This window comes from Pelobates fuscus, chromosome 11 (genome assembly GCF_036172605.1).
Source record: "Pelobates fuscus isolate aPelFus1 chromosome 11, aPelFus1.pri, whole genome shotgun sequence".
Lineage (NCBI taxonomy): Eukaryota > Metazoa > Chordata > Amphibia > Anura > Pelobatidae > Pelobates > Pelobates fuscus.
The window spans coordinates 27,810,523-27,830,641 of record NC_086327.1 but is presented as its reverse complement, the minus strand read 5'-3'; the positions used below and the strand labels follow the sequence as shown (position 1 = coordinate 27,830,641).

General features: G+C 40.3%; 1 protein-coding gene across 2 annotated transcripts in view; it reads right to left on the bottom strand.

Moving 5' to 3' along the window:
* LOC134578156 (testicular acid phosphatase homolog) overlaps nt 1-20,119 on the bottom strand; it is a 62,502-nt gene that overhangs the window by 27,404 nt on the left and 14,979 nt on the right. Inside the window, exons 2-4 of one of the 2 annotated variants that reach the window (XM_063437158.1) lie at nt 5,963-6,058; nt 1,205-1,291; nt 235-387 (exon numbers count right to left, since the gene is read on the bottom strand). In XM_063437158.1, coding sequence (XP_063293228.1) covers nt 235-387; nt 1,205-1,291; nt 5,963-6,058 — 336 coding nt within the window. The remainder of the gene's footprint in view (nt 1-234; nt 388-1,204; nt 1,292-5,962; nt 6,059-20,119) is intronic. The other variant, XM_063437159.1, reaches the window with a different exon arrangement.

The following is a 20,119-nucleotide window of genomic DNA, read 5'->3' as shown; positions in this document are numbered from 1 at the left end:
ATAGAAATAAAAATGTTGGCTACACAGCAATAAGTGTGTTCAAAGACCAAGAACAGACTCAGGTTTCTGAACATGTGTGTTCAAAGACCAAGAACAAAGGGTTTCTAACATGATTTTAATCCCGCTTCTCTTCTTAGGAGTGTGGCAAGTGGGAGCTTTCTAGCAAAACTTTTTCAGGGCTCCTTCAGATTGCCTTGTTAATCCATGTTAAATGTTTCTGAAATACAAACATACCCGATCATCGGAGACGGGCACAGTATGAACAGGGATTGGCTGCCACAGTAGTTCAGGATTCCATATCTGAGAATTTTGGGGTGGGAAGAGTCCTGCCAGGTTTGCCTGAGCACTCATCAAGGTCCGATCGTAGTCTGTGCTGCGCACGTAGAGCTATGTATTAAGAGAAGATAGTATAAAGGCATAAAGGTATGTATAATAAAAGGCATTTTACTGAAAATGACTGGGCACAAACATCATTTTTAGTTGGGTTAGCTAGCCACTCATGTTTCTCTTTACTCCATGTTTATTACACCAAAAGACAGGTTAGTGATATGCAGTTATCTCAGTAGAACAGACCAATGATAGGCAAGATAGAGGCCAAGAAGCTTGCATTCCTTCTAAATTACACAAGGACCATTAAGAGAGATAGTACCAGGTATGCAGAGGAGGTTTTTCGAGGCGGTCCACAGCTTACATTTTTTTGTCAGTAAACCTACTGCCCTCTATCCCACCACCACCATCATGTCTTGTCATTCTCTGTATTAAATAGGTAGCAGGTTAGAGAGATGATTGATGCATGGGAAGCAAGTGCCCTGCTTTCTTTGTTCCACCACCAGACGGCGATAAAGAGAGTGCATGGGGCTTTCAGGCCACAAACTGCACCAGCTGTGACCCCTATCATTAAAGGGTCAAAATATCTCTCTATGTGTGCAGCGTTTCATACTGAAATGCCGCATTTGTAGACTTCAAGTGGTAAAGTGGTCATGGTGTTTGGAGTAACCCTTGAAGCCAATGTCAAAACAAATATTTATCCTTGCAACAATAAAAACACTTACTAATCAGCTCAAACACTTTGAAATTCTACAGTAGCTGCTTATTTATTTGCAGTATAAATGTTTATTTGCCCTCTGTACAAAGTCATGTATGTTTTTAATTCTAATCATTAAAATTAAAATCGTTAGTGTCCCTCATAGGTCTGTTGACTTACCTCTCTCTTATTATATCGTGGGCTCAGGAATTGCTCGTACCTCTTCCTCAAGTACTGTCCCAATTCATATTGCTGTCTCACACCCTCCTGGTAAAAAGGTAAAAAAAAGTGGTAATTATATAACTTCATCTAGTAACCGTTGTCCTATAAGAAGAGGTAAAGGACAATCTGAACTGTTGAGAAAGGCCAATATAAATTAGTTACATATTTACGTAGCATCTACGTTGAAAAAAGACTCAAGTCCATCAACTTTTAAAAACTCATCTTTGTATGCTATTGATAAAAAAAAAAGGAAAAAATACAATTGATGCGGTAGCCAATAATGGGAATAAAAAAATGGACACAAAATGGCAATAAAAATTCATTCTTGACTCCATGATGGCAATTGGATTGCTCATTGGATCAACAACCTGTTAATACACATGTTAATTATATCCTTAAATATATATATTTTTTTAAATAAATAAAAAACAGGCTTTTAAAAAAATATATACAAAATTTGATAAGTCAACCACTTTGAGTATATAATTTCACATCTATGTGGCCCTTATTGTAAAGAACCCTTTCTCAATGGATGTCCTCTTGTCTGTGGTATATTCCTACTAATAAATAGATTAGCACCGAGTGGCATGTACCCATCCTGTATATATTTGTATAATACTATCATATCCACTCTAATACGTCTTTTTTTTAACATTCTTTATTTTTTCAGTGCAAACCGCTACAAGATGTTTCATAATATATCAAGAATACTTGACTTTTTGTAAAATAACAAAATAGCATGCTTAGACAAGTGTGGGTCATGTCAGAGACATATAAGAGTATAATAGAAATAATAATGATCCCACAATAATAATAAAGTGCTTAATGCAAACACCAATTAAAAAGGTATACTGACCAAGAGCCAGATAAATGAAAACCCCGACGTTCCGGATGCGAGGAAGGCTGAACTTGATGGATGCAAGTTTCTTTTCAGCTATGTAACTATGTAACTATGTAACTATGTATTTTCAATGCATGAATACACACTTTTTATGTGCAAGCTTTGGTGTGCCTTAGGATCATTATTATTTCTATTATATGTATATTTCCGGTGTGGGAACGGATTTTTCCTTTAAAAAGCACCCAGTACTTTTTTTTTTTAAATTCTTTATTTTATTTGTGCTTGAGATGAACAGCCATGTCTGCACTGCCGCAACAGCTGGCGCAGGCATATATAAAGACACACGATAACATTAGTATGGCATTGTTTAACATTGCACAGTTTTTCCTATTTTTCTCAGAGTAGGAAATATATACCATAGTTAAATAAGGCAAACTAAGAGCTAGGCATAACGAGTAACCAGACATTGCTATCATTTTGTGCATGTGCACATCATTTGAAATAGTTGATATATCAGTAAGCGAATTGTAATAGACATACTTGCAGTCAACCTGGCTAAGGTGCCTAATGTGTGTAATAGAGGATTAAGCTGGTATAGTGAGTTCTGTAGCTTAAAGTGCAACCATGCTCGGTCTAAGTGGTACGCTATGTGTATTATTTCACCCTGGCTGGTCTAACTTGCATGATCTGGTACAGGCTCTGGGAGTCGTCTGTGTGACGGGCATGGTGCCTCGCCGGTATGAGCTGACTTGCGGTTAGCCGATGCCCTGTTTGTCATGTCGGTGTGGCTGGGTATGATTGTCCACCAGGGTAGGGATCCGGGCAGAGTCTATAAGCTGGTGGCATGTGGGCCATAGCCGTGTCGACCTAGACCGCCTAGTCCGGGCAACAGGAGGGCAGAATCCGCCGGGGTAGTAGAGAGTACAGGAAAGCCTGCCACAGGGTGCCACGTGTGTCCCCTCTCTGGAGCTGCCGCTTTGCAGGTCGTGTGTACGGTGGGTATGCAGGCAGACTCACTGTGGGAGCATTTTGTTTGGAGGCAAAGTCCCTGTTCCCTGTTGTGGGTAGTCGCTTTGCAGCGTTGCAGCCCTCCATCGCCGCCGCTGCCAGCGGCTCTTTCATGTTCCCCTCTCTGCTTGCCGTTGGTCTTGCTTGTTGGTGGGGCAATTGAGAGCTCTCATGATAGTTTGCAGTGTAGGGTATGGAGGTCGCGGGCTTCTCTGACCCCCTGAGACTCTGTCCAGAGGCCCCACTGGTTGCTGAGGGCTCGTTGAGAGAGCAGCCTTTCTGTTTTGCCTCGGCGCACGTGGTGTCCGCCATCTTGTGTGCTGCGCCCCGGGCTCCAAACGGAGTGGTGGTGTCGCTGAGCCTGGATTGCTTAGCCACTGGGTGAGGAATGGGATCACCCCACGGTCCATAGGGGGGGGGGGGACGGGGACGGTCCCGTCCGGTTTTGTGTCTCTGGCTGAGTGCTGTCAGGCAGGATAGTGGGGCAGCGGCCGTCCACCCCTCTCACCACCGGTGAAGGCCTCAACCGGGTTGTCGACGACTTCACCTCCAGGGGACTGAAACTCGTGGAGCCGGCCTCGCCTTGGATCCAGCGTCCCCTTGGCACTGAGGCCTGTTGCTGTCGGTCTATGGTTAGTTTGTTTTTCATGTTTATATGCTTTAAAGGTTGGTGAGTTGCAGGAGCTGATCTTACTTGCGACCGTCCAGCTCGACGGTCCGGCCCCGCCCCCCACCCAGTACTTTTTATACCACATTACATATCACCCACCTACTTATCACCCACTTTCAGTTGAGCTTTTCCTATAATTATATATGTACATAAGAGTATAATAAAATATTTTTCAGATTATATTCACAGACACAAGTAAAAAAATAAAAAAGCACTCGAGGATGTTACCACCAGGTGTTTGACACAAAAGGCATAAGAAGTAAAGGAACACAGGAGAAGAAGATTTAAATAGAACATAAGGAAGACAGCAAAGAGCAGACAAACAGTAGCATTGGCAAAAAGTCAAAAGCAATAGCTTAAATATTCTGTCATAGCAAGTGACCCCCTGAATGCAGCCCACTTAACCTATGCCAGTGATTGTCAGACAGATGTAACATATTCATCCTCACCTTGCGACATTGATAGTAATTGCCAACAAGTGCGGTAGTGCCTTTCAGTGGCCATACATTAATATGTCTGACCCCTGCAGCATGTTGATGGACACCGGCCGCTGCGGACCTACACCAATTTGTAGCCCCACGTCCGCCCACGGCATGGATGACGTGGACGTGCGCGGGACATCACACACGTTCTGGGGTCAAAGGCCGGTTACAGACAATCTGATCCACAAGAGGGGTATTTAAACTCACCTATTCCTTCAACTCATTGCCCTGTCGTGGTTTCCCTTAGTGGTTGTCCGAGAGTGCGTTCCTGATAGTTTGTTTCTGGTTATTGACTTTGGCTTTGTTTGACTTCCCTGTATTCTGTTATCCTTGAACTTTGGCTTTCCCTCATCGTTGTGTCTCCTTCTGTGTCCCTGACCTTGGCAAGTATTCTGACTATTCTCTGGTACGTTAAGTTCAGCCTTTCTAAGGCCCGGTAAGACGTTACCTTTAGTCCTAGGTGTGATATAATTCTGCATGCCGGATCAACTAGTAATCCTGACAGCAGGGTCCAGGCAGGTGTAGAGGGTAGCTTAAGCCTTCCAGTGTACCATGTCGTCTGGCACCTCTCGATCCTTAGCCACTAACAGGAGCCTGCACCCGATGTCCGCTGCCCTCTGCGCCCGGTTACACAAACCTTCTTGGTACAATGCCAATGAGGAAGTCTCTAGGCTAAGGCTCTGACTGTATATTTAGCCACAAGGGTGGGCAAGGTAGATTGCTTCCTCCGCTCCAGCAGGGTCCTCCAGAACCTCCGGGAAATAAAGTCGAATGCCTTATGAAAGCTCACTTTCCATGCTCTAGCTGATCCGCGGGTGGATGACTGCTTATCTTGTTGGACAGTTGCAGTGCATTGGTAATTTTCAAAAAAGACCACATGGGAGCTTCCTTACTGTACTCAACCAGGAGTAAGTACTGACTTGGCAGCCCAGAGGAGGGGAGTGCAGGGTTCAGAGTGTCCTCAGGAGTGCCTGGGCAGTCCCCAGCAGACAGACGGGCTGCTTCTCCCACTGAGGGAATACACCAGGCCGCGACAGACTGGAGGCTGCAGCGATACTACAGCTAGAGTGGTGAGACCAGGGATCAACCCCGGGGTTGCCCAGGATGTGCCAAGTGTAGATGTCAATGTCAGGAGGTTGATTGGCAGGCCTCTGTGCCCCCTAAAGCGCAGTTAATTCTGGTTACATCACATGCATTGTTGTAGCTTAAATGCCAAACATTCTTAACTACGGACTATGGCTTTACAGGATATAATCTGCACTTTATGTGTCCTGCCACCTATAGGCCAGGTGGTGCTGGAGTCCAACGCTAGATAGCTGGTCCCCACATTTGATACAGGGACTTCTGCAATGTACAAACCCAACTATGCTCGCAACGTGGAACTTAAGTACCCTCACTGGCAACTAATATGTTTATCCCCTTTCGCCCCCAGCACTCTCCATGCACGCACCAAAATCATGTCTCGGTACTATGATATTACTTTTGCCATATATTATGATATGTAAAACTGACTGTTATTTGTAAATTATCTAATGACGTTGGGTCCTGAGAGATCTCAAGCTATCCATTTATCTCCTTCTGTGTATGTAAAAAAATTATTTTACTAAAAATCATATTTACTAAAAGAATGTGAGGAGTACTGCGGTGGGTACGGATTAAGGCGGTCACCAAATGCTATTATTAATAAAAGTCTTAATCTGTTAATCTGCCTTTACCTTGGTCAGTTGTTGCAGGCCATTCTCCCAAATTTCTTCTTTATAAGGATCTGTTGGGTATGTGTCAATGGGAGCGCGGTCTCCGTGACGGAATATCTGCAATGGCATACATTGAAGTCAATTTTGTGCCAAAAAAAATGAATTTAAAGTTAGAAGTCAGGCCTGGTATCTGTGGATCAGGACCTACGTTACTAGCCAGGCCTGGAAAGTTACTTGCCCCTGTGTGGACTAACTGACTGATTGAAATAATTTTGATAATTTTAGTATAATTTGCACATATATGATCTTTCAAAAGCAGTTGAGAATATTATGCAGCGGGTATGCAGTGGCATCACTATGGTTGGTGTCAGAAAGTGCGGTAATTCATGGTGTCAACCCCCACTCCCCATCCCCTTGGACCTCCTTCTGTACAAGACCTGAATATAGGGATAATTTACTGAAAAGTGAATAGTAGAGGTTTGACAAGAATAGTCAACATGATCATCTTTGTAAAATATATATTTTTCCAGCCCTGTCATTTATCCGTCTGTCCTATCTTGGACTCCAATTTGTAATTCTCTTGGGATTTCTTTACAATTCCCAATTTAGTGGAAATCCCAATAGTGTCTGTAAGCATTACCACTAGCAAAGTGCTCAGTTTATCACGTATTATAAAAAGAAACATTGCAGTCAATTTACTAAACACTGAACTATGTTGAATTGCAAAATTTAGATTAAAAAAAAAACCTAGTAATTCCTATACCCGAGTTGGACAATTTTTCCAAATATGGTATTTTGGTCAAAATTTTGCAATTCTTTTTTTTTAATTCTCTACAATACACATTGTTATTTTTTTTTTTTTTTTTTTTTAATTATGTCTTTATTGAAAAAGTTTTTCATTATTATTTAACATAGACAACAAGTATGCTGAAACTAATACAGATCAACAAGTGTACACAAGTATCAAACAAATACATAAGTGATAGATGGTACATGATCAAACACAGTGATCGCATGTTCAATTATAGACCCGCATGACAGCATACTAACATAGATTAACCACGACAAAACCAAAAACAACAACAACAAAAAAAAAAAAAAAAAAAAGAAAAAGAAAAAAAAAAAAAAATTTCCTTAGAGCATCTTTTCAAACAACTCCCTTTCCATGGACTGAGGTTATTGGCTTCTGTTTTAATTTTATCCCTTCTTTCTCTGTCTATGCAGATATCTAATTTAACCATAGGAGAACTATCCAAATAATATATTATATTTGTCTAACCATTCACAATACCATCTCTTTTTCTTAGAAGTAAAAGTCGCATTATTGATCAACTCATATTCCATTGATAATTGGAATCTAATTTGGTCTATCAATAGTCGTTTGTCAAACGACTTAGATACTTTCCAGTGTCTTGCGATAATGATTTTAACCGCAATCAAAGAATGAATGGCAAAACAAAAATCTCTTTGTGAATCTAAAGACATATTCAGATGTAAAATAGCCGAAGCAGCATTCTCCGGAATTCTATTTGTAGTCATTAATGAAAAAATATTAAACGCCCAAGACCAAATAGACTTAACAGCTGGACATGTCCACCAGATATGTATGTACGTACCTAAATGGCTACCACATCTCCAACAAGTTGGATCAGAAGAGTGAAACATTTTAGCTAGTCTAGCAGGTGTATAATACCATCTATAGAGAACTTTGAAGTGGCATTCCGACAGGTTCAGACAATGGATATATTTATTCACCCGAGTTAAAGAGGAATTCCAATCGTCTAAAGAAATTTGTAGTTCTAAATCTTGTTCCCACTTCTTAATCAAACTATATGGGGACTCTTTAAGAAGTTCCAGCATTGATAAGGCGACAGCCATGCTTTTTTTAATGGGTTGAGAGTTAAATATAACTTCCAACTTTTTCGCATAGATAGAAGACGATTTGAGCACATTTTTATGAATATAGTTTTTTATCCGTAGATAAGTAAAAATTTCCCTGCGTGGAATGTGGAAAATATCACTAATGCTCTGAAATGGCAAAATATTATCTCCTTGCATAATTTGTGAAAACTTTATTCTATCAGCGTTAGCCCAGTTCTTTAAAGAGAGATCTTCTATAAGAATTTGCAGTATGTCTAATGTGCATGATTTGGGTATCATATTTCCTAGGGCTAGTTTTTTCTTAATTAGTAACCACTCTTCTAGAATTTGGAATAGTATCGTTGAGTTCTTAAACAAATTCATTAGAGAGTTCTTTGTAACTATCCACATCGAATGTTGCAGTCTGTCTGTTTGGACCATTTCAGATTCAATATTATACCATGGTTCTAAGACCTGCTCAGGGTCCTGAAGGAGGTAGATATGTCTAATGATATTAGCATGATAACTGTAGGTAATACTAGGAAAGTTTAAACCCCCGTTAGACAGTTTTCTAGTTAATATCTTTTGAGCAATTCTAGGTTTTTTATTATTCCAGATAAAATTATTGAAACTGGATTGAATCATAGCCAGCCAGGGCCCAGGGACTTTGAGTGGAATCATAGAAAATAAATATAGCCATTTAGGCAATATATACGCATTAATAATATTTATTTTGCCTTGCCAGGAAGTTTCTAAATTTTTCCATCTTTTTAGTTTGAGATTCATATTTCTCATAAGGAACATTATATTCCTCTCCATTATAGCTGTCACTTTGGTAGTTATATATAGTCCTAGATAATTTAATTCCAAGTCTGTCCATACAAATTTATAGGCGTGGGCTAAAGTGTTTACCAGGTCGTTGTTCATATTCACATACATTACTGTGGATTTGGTTATATTTAGCTTAAAGTTCGAAATTGTAGAATATTTATTAATTTCGATCATTAAAAATTTTAGAGAAGACTCTGGGGATGTAAGAGTGAGTAACGCATCGTCCGCGTATAATGATATTTTAGCGTCCATCGAATTCGTATGGACACCTTGGATCAAAGGATTATTCCTAATATTGATTGCCAAGGGCTCAATAGACAAGATATACAGCAGGGGGGAAAGAGGACATCCTTGTCGTGTACCGTTTTTAAGTGCAAACCACCCTGCTGTGATATTTGGTCCTACCGTTCTCGCAGTGGGGGAGGAATACAGAGCCATGATGGCGTCGTGTATCCATCCAGTGAACCCAAATGCAATAAGAAGTTCGCTAAGATAACCCCACCCGACCCTGTCAAATGCTTTTTTTTTTTTAACACATTGTTATTTTTTTAAAGTGAGAATTGCTGGGAATTTAAAATAAATAATAAATATTTAAAAAAAAAAAACTCTTCATTTAAAGAGTGACAGTCAAACAGTTACGTGGCTGACACAGCGTCCGCAATGCATTGTGAAAGCTAATCTCAAATTGAAGTCCAGAATAACCACATTAAAAACTGAATTGACTTGAAGAATATTTGTAATTCAGATATTTTTGGCCAAAATTTTGAAATTGACTTTGAATTCTCAGCAGTTCTAACTTTAGTGCATTACCCTGTTTGGGGATTAAACCCCAATGTCATAAATTAGTAAATTTGCTAAATGTTTTAAAACACTAAACAATCTGTTATTTTGCCAACTGATTTTGCAAAATCAAGGCACTAATAGCCAAAAATTATTCTCCAACAGCAAAATCCATTGTTTTTTTTTTTTTTTGCCTTTCATTTTGCAAGATTTTTCAATAACCACTTTTTAGTAAATAAACTTCTAGTGTAGGTATTCCAGCCCAAGACTATTTTGCCTTATAAATAACACAGAAAAACGTAAAGACTTTTCACGTCTTTGTTAATCTACCCCCAGCATGGCACAAACGCATCCGGCTAAATTAAAAATATTTTCAAAAATGTGTGACTTACCAAAGCGACAAGTCTAAGGTCTATGGAAGAGGCAGCGACAGGATAACACGTAATAAAAACAATGAACACTGCCCATTGAAAGAAGAGCAACATTGTGTTACCTGTAGCCCTAAAACCAATATACTCCTCATGATGGGAGCTCTGTCTGTTATAACATGCATTGCCCCCCTCCCAATCAGACGCGTACATGTTAATGCAAAGTTTGCTGGGTGGGGAAAAAACTCTTCCACAGCAATAAGACTTTGCTGAATTCACAAAACTAGAGTTCTGCCATTACATTAGATCTTATGCTCTTTTGAGATTAACCGCAAACACCGCAGGTGCTCATTAAAATAAAACAAGGGTTTGAGGGATGTTTGTGTCGGATTAGCAGATTTTTACGAGAGGCTGCAATCACGGCCATCTCCCAAAACACCAACATACGCCGTCCAGCTCTTTGTTCATTAGAAGGCTGCATAATGTCACTCAATAAAGGGCTTTAAGGGTAGCGGTCATTGTTTATTAGGGTTATTTAGTTTAGAATATTGCGTGTAATAGAGACCATTTGTGTATTATTTTTAAATTCTTAAATATAAGTAAATACTTGTTTTTAGAAAATCTCCTGGTTTGTCCATTTTGTGTGGGGCAGCCATCTTTAACCCTTTAAGGACACATGACGGAAATATTCCGTCATGATTCCCTTTTATTCCAGAAGTTGTGTCCTTAAGAGGTTAAATCCTCTTTAGTAGAACGTACTACTTATCTGAACAAAGACGACGTGTCATGAACAGCCAAAAAAAAAAACAGGCCAGAGTGTATTTTATTTTAGATGCCTTGGACCTTTGTGGGACGTTAGTATTTGTGAACACACACTAGCTCTTGTTTACCTGCATGGTATTCGGTCACAACTACTGCTTATCCAACCAAAGAAAATTTTAAGATGGGCACCCCCACTGAAAACGATAAGTTCCCTAACAACATTAACAGTGATTAAAACTACAATCTAATTTAAGGTAAATCACCATTACACTATAAAACATTTCTATATTCAAGTGCTAATTGATGATATATTTACTAAAGCTTGACTAGACAAAATCCTATTAATCTGTTGGAATCGTTATACTAATGTATGTAAAGGAAATATCAGGAGGTGATAGCTTTAAATGTAATGTGGGGTGTTTAACCCCTTAAGGACAGATGACGGATATATTCCGTCATGATTCCCTTTTATTCCAGAAGTTGTGTCCTTAAGGGGTTAATTTTAAAGAAAAACATCTCACACCATAACCACTACAGTCCACAGTAGTGACCATGGTTCCTGGAGTGCCCTGGTGGTCTGTCATGATAAGCAGTCAAAACATTGAGAGCTAATGGATGTAATTTGTTGCGGCTTCCAAGCTCATGAGGCAGAGGTGTCTGGTGCCAGCAGAGCCCAGTGTCCCCATTCGCAAATAGTTTGACTGCTTACACTAGGAGGGCGCCAAAGCAATCCTGGACCATAATTATTGTAGCAAACTGTAGTGGTTATGGTTATTGGAGTGTTCCTTTAGCACACAAGCAGTAAATCCTTGAAATAATTATCTCTCCTACGTTGTGTCTCTGGCTTTTATATACAATTGTGTAACATTCGTCTTTCATAAACTAAATAAATGTATTCTTAATAAATATTGATGTGTGTGTAGGAATGCTAAATAGAAACCATGGATTTATGGGAGGCTTAAGAAAAAAAGCATAATCATAGGAGAGCTATCCTTTCGAAGCCAAACAGGAAATTTTGATTGAAACAAACAGGAAATTCCAAAGAATATCCAGAGATTCAGATACACATTACGTAAATCTACACCAATCACAGTATCCAAAAATGGACATTCTTCGTTTTATCATCACATCATGTGCATGACAGATACTCAGCATTGGAATATAGCCCACGGTGATTTGAGATCAGAAGCCTTATTTTCATAATGAGTACATGTATAAAGGAGAATCATCACTACGCTGCAAATTGCACCACTAAAATAAAACACAGCAAATAACTTGTAACTTGTGTCAACCTTTTTCAAAATGTGTTTTTTGAAATGATTTAGCCATTGATATCACAATCCATTTCAGTCATGCTAGCAACAGGGCACGAATGACATTGAAGTAAGATAAACAGAAACATTAAAGGGACACTATTGGCACCTAGACCGCTTCATCTCATTGAAGTGGTCTGGGTGAACAGTCCCAGGTCCCTTAACCCTGCAAAGCTAGTAACTGCAATAATTAGCTTGGTGGGTAACTCCACCTCTAGTAGCTTTCTACCAGACAGCCACTAGAGGGACTTCAGGGCTGTTAGGCACCTAATTGACGCTGGATGGGGGAGGACGTCCAGCGTCAGTTAGGTGCCCTTAACAGCCCTTAGAAAAGCATTGTATAATGCTTTCAAATGGGGGAAGAACTAATGCGAGCATGGCCATTGCCGCGCATGCGCATTAGGTCTACCCCACCGACTGACGGAGGAACATCGGCGCTGGACTTAGGTAAGTGACTGAGATAAGGAGGGGGAAACTTTGTTTTCCTGGCACTATAGTTTCCCTTATAGGGTTATTCAATATTATTCACCATTCGTACTGCAAATCTGGAGATTGTTCACACTATATTCACACTATTTAACTATGTCTGGATTTTGCAGTACTGGTTCTGAAAGAGCAAGAATGTTGTTTAGATTTCAGCCTGATTGATCACTACCAGACTTTTCTGATGGGGAGGAAGTGCACCCACTCCCATCAGGGTGCCTCCAAGCAGGAAAGGCCAACTCCCAAATTACATCCAGTAGCTTGAAATACAAATGTTTGGGCACACCTGTGGTTTCTTAGAAGAGTCATTCTTTAATTCAGGAGTACAGAAAATGAAAATTTCGCCACCTACCCGTGCGTTTGTCAAGTCTTGAGAAAATGCTGTTCATTTTCTGTACGTCTGAATAAAAGACTGCCTCAAAGAAACCACAGGTATGCCCAAACATTTATATTTAAAGCTACTCGATCACTACTAGACATCTGATGTCTGGAATCAGATGCTTAAAATACAGACCCAGATTTTGAAATCCAAACTATCTGCCAGCTGGCACCGTTCGGGCAGACAGTTAAAGAACACTTGGCAACCATGTGCCAGCTGGTCTGACCTTGCTAGCCAGCCATTACATTAAAAAGTTTTTAAAAATCAAAATAAAGCCGATGGAGGTTAATATGAGGGTGGTTACAAATATAAACGATGACTTTTATGTGTTTATGTCAGATTGTGTGTGTGTGTGTCTCAAGGTGTGTATATGGCAGTGTGTGCATCTTTGTGCCTGTGCTTGTATGTGTCAGTGTGTATATATGTGTCTCTGTGTGTTAATATGTATGTATATCTGTGTAATTATGTAGGTCAATATGTGTGTGTTTCAGGATGTGCATCTGTGTATGTGTGTGTGCACATCTGTGTGTCAGGATGTGCATTTGTGTGCCTGTTTGTCAGTGTACATGTGTGTGTAAGTTTGTATGTATCTGTGTGTCAGGGTGTGTATCTGTGTGTGTGTATATAAGTCAATGTGCGCATTTGTGTGTCAGGGTGTGCATCTCTGTGTCTGTGTGTGTGTGTCAGTTTGTGTGTATCTGTGTGTCAGGGTTTGCATGTGTGTATACATGTCAGTGAGTGCATCTGTGTGTCGGGGTGCCTGTGTGTGTCAGTGTCCATGTATCTGTCTGTCAGGGTGTGCACTTGGGCAAATGGTAGATCCCCAGAGGGTATAGCGTCTTTGGAGTTGTACCACAGGTGGAGATCTACCTTTTGGCCACTCTTGCACTAGAGGGGCACCCAAAAAACTTTCTTACACCAGGGCGCTCTCTACATTAGTTCCACCACTGACTCCCATAGAGAGGTTTGACATTTTCTAAATGCCCCCACCCTCCATATTATGAGGCATATCTCCTATCTACTAAACAGTTAGCAGATTTGAAGCTCTCTGACAGGCTACTCTTGCCTCTCAAGCAGTGGCGTACCTACCACGGTTGCAGGCCCATCACTCCAGGGGGCCTGGCCACAGCAGCGACCCCTATGACCCCTACGGTGCACAGTCACACTGGTTCGTGGCCCACGGTTCCCGGTGTCTGGTAGGATGGGAGATCTGTGTTGCTCCCCACCTGCCTGTACGTAGTGTGGCTGAGCGGTCTGACAGGCTGTGCTCACTTAGACAGCACTTCCTGTCAGATCGGGAATGTGCCAGGTACAGGAGGGGGAGAGAGAGAGAGGGAGGAAAGGGACACATGAAGGGGAGGGGGAGAGAGGAAAGAATGGACACATGAAAGGGAGGGAATGAGACACGGGGAGGGGCTTTGGGTGGGAGGGAATGAAACATATGGGGCTCTGGGGGGGAATAAGACACATGGAGGGGCTGTGTGGAGGGAATGAGACATATGGGGGGCCTGTGGAGGGAACAAGACACATGGAGGTGCTGGGTGGAGGGAATGAAATACATGGTTGGCCTGGAGAGAAGAATGAGACTCATGGGGGGGGGTCTAGGAAAATTTTCGCACCGGGATCCCATGGTTTTTAGTTACATCTCTTCCAGTTATCACAGATTAACTAACCATTGCCATAAATGCCATCAAATCTGATATAGCATTTAATCAAACTCATATAGCTATCTCGTGCAGCGCATACTTCCCAACACTAGCATCTAAAGAATTAGTACATCGTGGGAGGGGGATAAAGGGGAAGCAACTCTGGCTCTGCCCAAATGGGGGTACGCCTGATAAACTGGCAGATCAGCCTAGCATGAATGCAAGGATGGCAGCTTGTCAATCCTACAAGCTGGCCCACTGAGGCCCACCCTGAAGGGAGTACCATATCAGTGCCCTCTCTAGGGTCATAGTACTCTGAAATATGGCTCATGGAAGGATTTTTGGCAACACAGGCAAAGATACATTTGCCTCCCTTTCCCAAAAAAGCATCTTCACCTGTGTATCATTTAACCCCCCCCCCTTTTAAATGAAATTTCTTATCTGCATTTTCATCTTTGTGTCTCCCCCACCTTTATGTGTCTCTTACTTCCTCCCAGACCCTTTTTGTGTCACTTGCTTCTGCCCAGTCCATTTGTGTGCTTCTTACTTCCCCCATCCCTTTTGTGTGTTTCTTGCTTTATCCAGCCTCTTTGTGTGTCTCTTACTTCCCTCATCCCCTCTGTGTATCACTTGCCCCCCCATCCGGTTTGTGTCTCTTTTTCCCCTTCCCCTGCACCTCTGTGTGTCTATTACTCCTCCCCCTAGCCCCTTTAGTGTGTCTCTTTCTCCACCTGCCCATTTGTGTGTCTTTTACTCCCCTTCTCTAGTCCATCTGTGTGTCAGGATGGTTGGGAAGACTGGTAGCATTGTACTGTCCATACTCTCCAGGACTGAGATTAAAACTCTAGATATTTTAATGCATTCTGCCTGGAAATTTGTTTAATAACTAAATACAGCTGATGTCCAAAGAGTTAATGCAAGACAGAAACTATAGAAAAAATGAAGATAAAGAAGATTGTTTTTTTTTAAAAAAAAAAAAAGGACATCAGCCCTGAATGGTATTGCAGAATTGGCCTTGGGCATGCAGCTAATAATAGACTTGGAAAGTGCTTATGATCACAGTGAATTTTCCCTGCTGTGCTCAGCACCTTTACGCAGACACTGTAGCCACAGAGTCCTTGAGAATAGTATTTGTGCCTTGCAGATGGGTTTTTTTGTGAATATAAACAGAAGTTTGCATCACTAAATCAAACATCTGTAACTATGAGGGTGAAAAAGCGTCACCTGTTAAACATAAAATGCGTACTGTCTTGCTTAGTGGTGTCCCCGTTCAATTGTTTTGCCTGTACTTGGATTTATTTTCCTTGTATAATATTTTTATTACTGCCTGGTGTCATTTTATTTTTTTCCCCCAAAATAAATGAGCAACTACAAGGATCTCAGCCAGTCCTTACCATCCAAAAAAAATTAAACAGAGTTTGAATATACACGGATCAGCCACAACATTAAAACAACATGCCTAATATTGTGTAGGTCTCCCTCTTCATACTCCCTTGGATAATCACTAAGCTCTTTTAAGAGCTTGTTGCTTCACTCTCTGGGGAAAGATAGGTTCACCCACTGGAACCTGGAGCCTTGTCGTAGGTCCAGGGTGGGTAGGAGACGCCGAGACCCTAACCAAGCTGCGGCGGTTCGTGAGGTCTGTGGTGCTTATGGTGTCAAGTGGAGTGCTTGGAGCCGGAGGGAAGCGCTAGGAAATCCGTTACACCAACCGATGTCTAAAAATAGCGTACAAAAAAGCGTTGGATATGGATAGGGAGGTCATGTTCAAAAATGTCCAGAAGGACTCAGAAAATCAACATATTAGATGCATTGTGGATTTTGACTTGGGGTGGGAAATATGTTATGAATCGTTTTTGGCCTATATTTACACAGGATACACACCTCAAAAACGTATTGACTTCCAAAGCATCATTAACAGCTAGGAGGGGTAAAAACCTTCGGAACCTCTTGGTACCCAGTTACCTCTCTTGTAAAAAATCTTCACACACTTGGCTTAGGAATTCACTGATAGGGACCTAACAGTGTGGCAAGTGTATGGCTTGCAAATTCATTCTACGGGACTCCAAAGTGATTGAAGATAGTACTCAGAATATCAAGATCCCAGTTAGGGAATTTTTTTTAATTGTAAGACTACAGGAGTACTTTATCTTCTTACTTGTTCCTGTGGAAATAAATATGTGGGCAAAACCTTCAGACAATTCAAATGATGTATCCTGGAACATATACGCTCAGTAAGATATAAAAACAACACATCCATTTCAAGACATTTATGGGAAAATCACTCAGGTCATTCACATGACTTACGTTTTGCAGGTATAGAACATGTGAAATTAGATCAAAGAGGTGGGGATTTGGACCGACTCTTAAAACAAAGGGAGTCCTTCTGGATTTATAAATTAAAGACTCTATCACCCCTGGGCCTAAATTAAGGGTTTACTTATACCCCATTCTTGGAGTAATCCATCTGGATACATAGTCTTTTTGGAACCTGTCATCAATTTAATAAGAATCCAATTTAGTCTTTTATACCATCATAAACATAGACCAAGTTCAATTGGGTATCTTCATGAAATCCTAATTTTTCACTTTATTATTTTATTTTATCGTTCCCCAGTATTTTTTCACTTCATAGCACAACTAGCAGGCAATAGTAACCTGCCTTTTAGGAATTTATCAAGTATTTATATCATTATGGATAAATAAGCAACTGTTTTCTATTGATTGGGATACTTATTAGTTCTATCTAAACATAGAATTGACACAGTAATTGGGCTAGAACTGAAATGATGAATATGAATTTCCCATTGTGTTTTGTATTTTTGTATCTGTATCCATTTAACCCCTCACCATCTGTGACAGTGTCCTTTATATCTTGTTTGGGGATTTTCTTGCCTCCATAACGTTATTTAGACACTTAGTTAATAGCTATTGTTTCCTTTTAATAAATACATTTTTGACAGTAGTGTAATTGATATTGACAGAATTTATTTACTGTCAGCTAAGATGATTAATAGGCATAAACCTTCAGGATTTGATTAGTATGCCAGATACTAATAGCCGTTTACATTTCCTTCCACCTCGCCGATAGGGGAGGATAACTATTCTCTCGATGCTACTCCTTCACTGTGATTTGATGAATCCTCTAGAGGGGCGCACCTAAATTATTGGCGTGGACTTTTAAATATGGAGGTATGGGGTGAGACTTCTCGCTAGCCTCAGACGAAGGTGCAATACAGAAGCGCCGAAACGCGCGTCAGGCGTTCTTTAACGCTTCTTTTACATTTATTTTTGGTTTATTTGGGCTTTAGGGTTATGGAGTCTTGTCGCTAGTTACATTTATGGTAATATTAATGGATATTTACCCATATGCTTTTCAAGCAGTGATAGACTTTGCTTCAGTCATACGGATTATAGCCTGCATTTATATGTAATCTTATTATAGTGAGCTTACCGTTAGCTACCTGAGACTAGCCGATTAATTATTTCCAGTACGACCCATATAATACCGAGTTTATTAAGGGTGAGGCTGGGGTGGACTGGTTTGTTGTAGGGTCGGGGGATTCACACTTTATTCAGACTTCAGTTTTGCTCTGCTGCTCATCTGTTGCATTTAAGATACATTTAGGCTATATACATACAACTTTGTTAGCAGATAAATTATTGTATCAATTTACAAGTAGATACACTCTCTAAGTCCGTTGTTACGAGAAGTTCTATTTAATACTCGCATTGAAGTACATTTTAGAGCATTTATGTCCTTTTAAGAAGTGTTTCTATCCATCTTGTTTTCTTCGCCTTCCCCCTCTTTTTAACAATTAGTAGATATACCATGTAACATATATCCTAGCAATAATAAAGGAACTCCTTAAAATTAAGCATTGGTTATGTTATGGTATTGTCTTATATATAATCTTCTTTTGATTTTATTACAAATATCCTATATTTATTTGCACAGTTATTATTTTGGGATTTTATTGCTTAATTTAATTTAATTTGTTCTATCCTAAAGTGTTACTCCAACAACTTTGGTTCCTTTTTTACAACAAAATTTTGGTTGGCAGGGGAAATTATCCTGCTGAAATACGCCACTACCATCAGGGAAAACCATTGTCATGAAGGGGTTACATGGTCTGCAACAATCTCAAGGTAAGAACATTTCAAGGCTAAAAAAAGAAAAAAAAATGGTAATCTTTGAATTGTGATAAACCAAAATACATATCATCATATAAGACATCAGCAAAATATATCAAATAGCACATCATGAAACATAAAATGTTAATGTTCTACAAATAATAGGAAAATGAAATGAAATCATACCTAGGAACAAATAAAACATAATGCATAAATACATACAAAACCCTGAATTAGGTAACTTAACATACCAAGATTGGGTCTAGATCAACAAAAAAAGAAAGGGAAACTGGAGGGTAGGAATAATACTCATCTCCGTCTCATTAATAAAATAATGACTTTACGTCAGGTAAATAGTAAAATCTGGAAATGTTATTAAGACATGAAAGCTCTTATTATAGTAGTATAAGGCTCAGCAACAATTTGATGCAGAAAATGACTAATTGGATGAAAATAAAAAGTCGATTCCGAGGACAAATCCTTTCATAATATCTTCTAGATGATATCCCAACCTGGAAGCTTTGAAGGCCATGGCCCCTCTAACAGAGTGGGAGTCGATCAACGCCCGCCAACATCAATAACCATTTAACCCAACAAGTTAAAGTAGGAATGGAAACTAGACGATGAGGTTGACTAACAGAGATCCATAAAGCAGAATCTGATGACTTACAAAACTCATAAGCCTTCAGACACAATATGTGTCTGGAAAGGACAGATAAAAAAAACTATTTTGCTAAGGTCTTCGTACTCCTTCAAGAACAAAAGATTGTGCATGGAAATCCAAAGCCAACACATCAGACACTCTTTTACACAAAATTAAGCTAATCAACTTACCTAATTTAGCTGACAGTTGTTTAAAAGAAAGAATTGAATTTGGATGCTAAGAATCCAAAAAAACATTGTACCACATTGACAGTCCACAGTATCGAGGAGTAGGAGGCCTTGAGAAGTGAATGCCTTTAAGCAGTCAGCAAAAAAGGGATGGCAACCAATATGAACACCATCTAGACTGTGGTGACCATCCAAAATCGCCGACCTTTAAAGATTAATCGTCTGATAAGCTCTACCACTTTCAAAGAGGTTAATCAGGAATTGAAGAACTGCTGCTAAAGAAGCTGATATGGGATCCAAGTTCCTTCCTACGTACCAGTTAGATCAGGGATTCTGAGCTGAGCGATAAGATTGTCTGCTGCTAGGTGCCTATGCATCTGCAAAGAGTCAGAAAGTTGATTGTGTAACTCCCTCGACCAACCGAAATCAACCAAGCCATCAGACGAAGGAGACCTCGGTTCACTAAGTTGAATGAGTTCCCATTTGGATTGAGGGGAATTGCAGGTATATTCAGCAGCAATCTGGGAAAGTCTATAAACATCTCTAGAAGATGAGGGAACCATGGTTGAGATCACCACAAGGGAGTGATCAGTAACAGAGAAGTCCCCCAAAGATGGGGGTGGAGGAGAACTTTTGAAATAAGCCAGAAGGGAGGAAATGCACATTGCTCTGCCAGAGTCCAATCTTGTAGAAAGGCACCCCCTGTTTGGGCATCTGGATCTGGTCTCCAGCTGAAGAATTGTGGAAGATGAGTGTTTAAGTGGAAGACAAAGAAGTTGATAACCAATGGG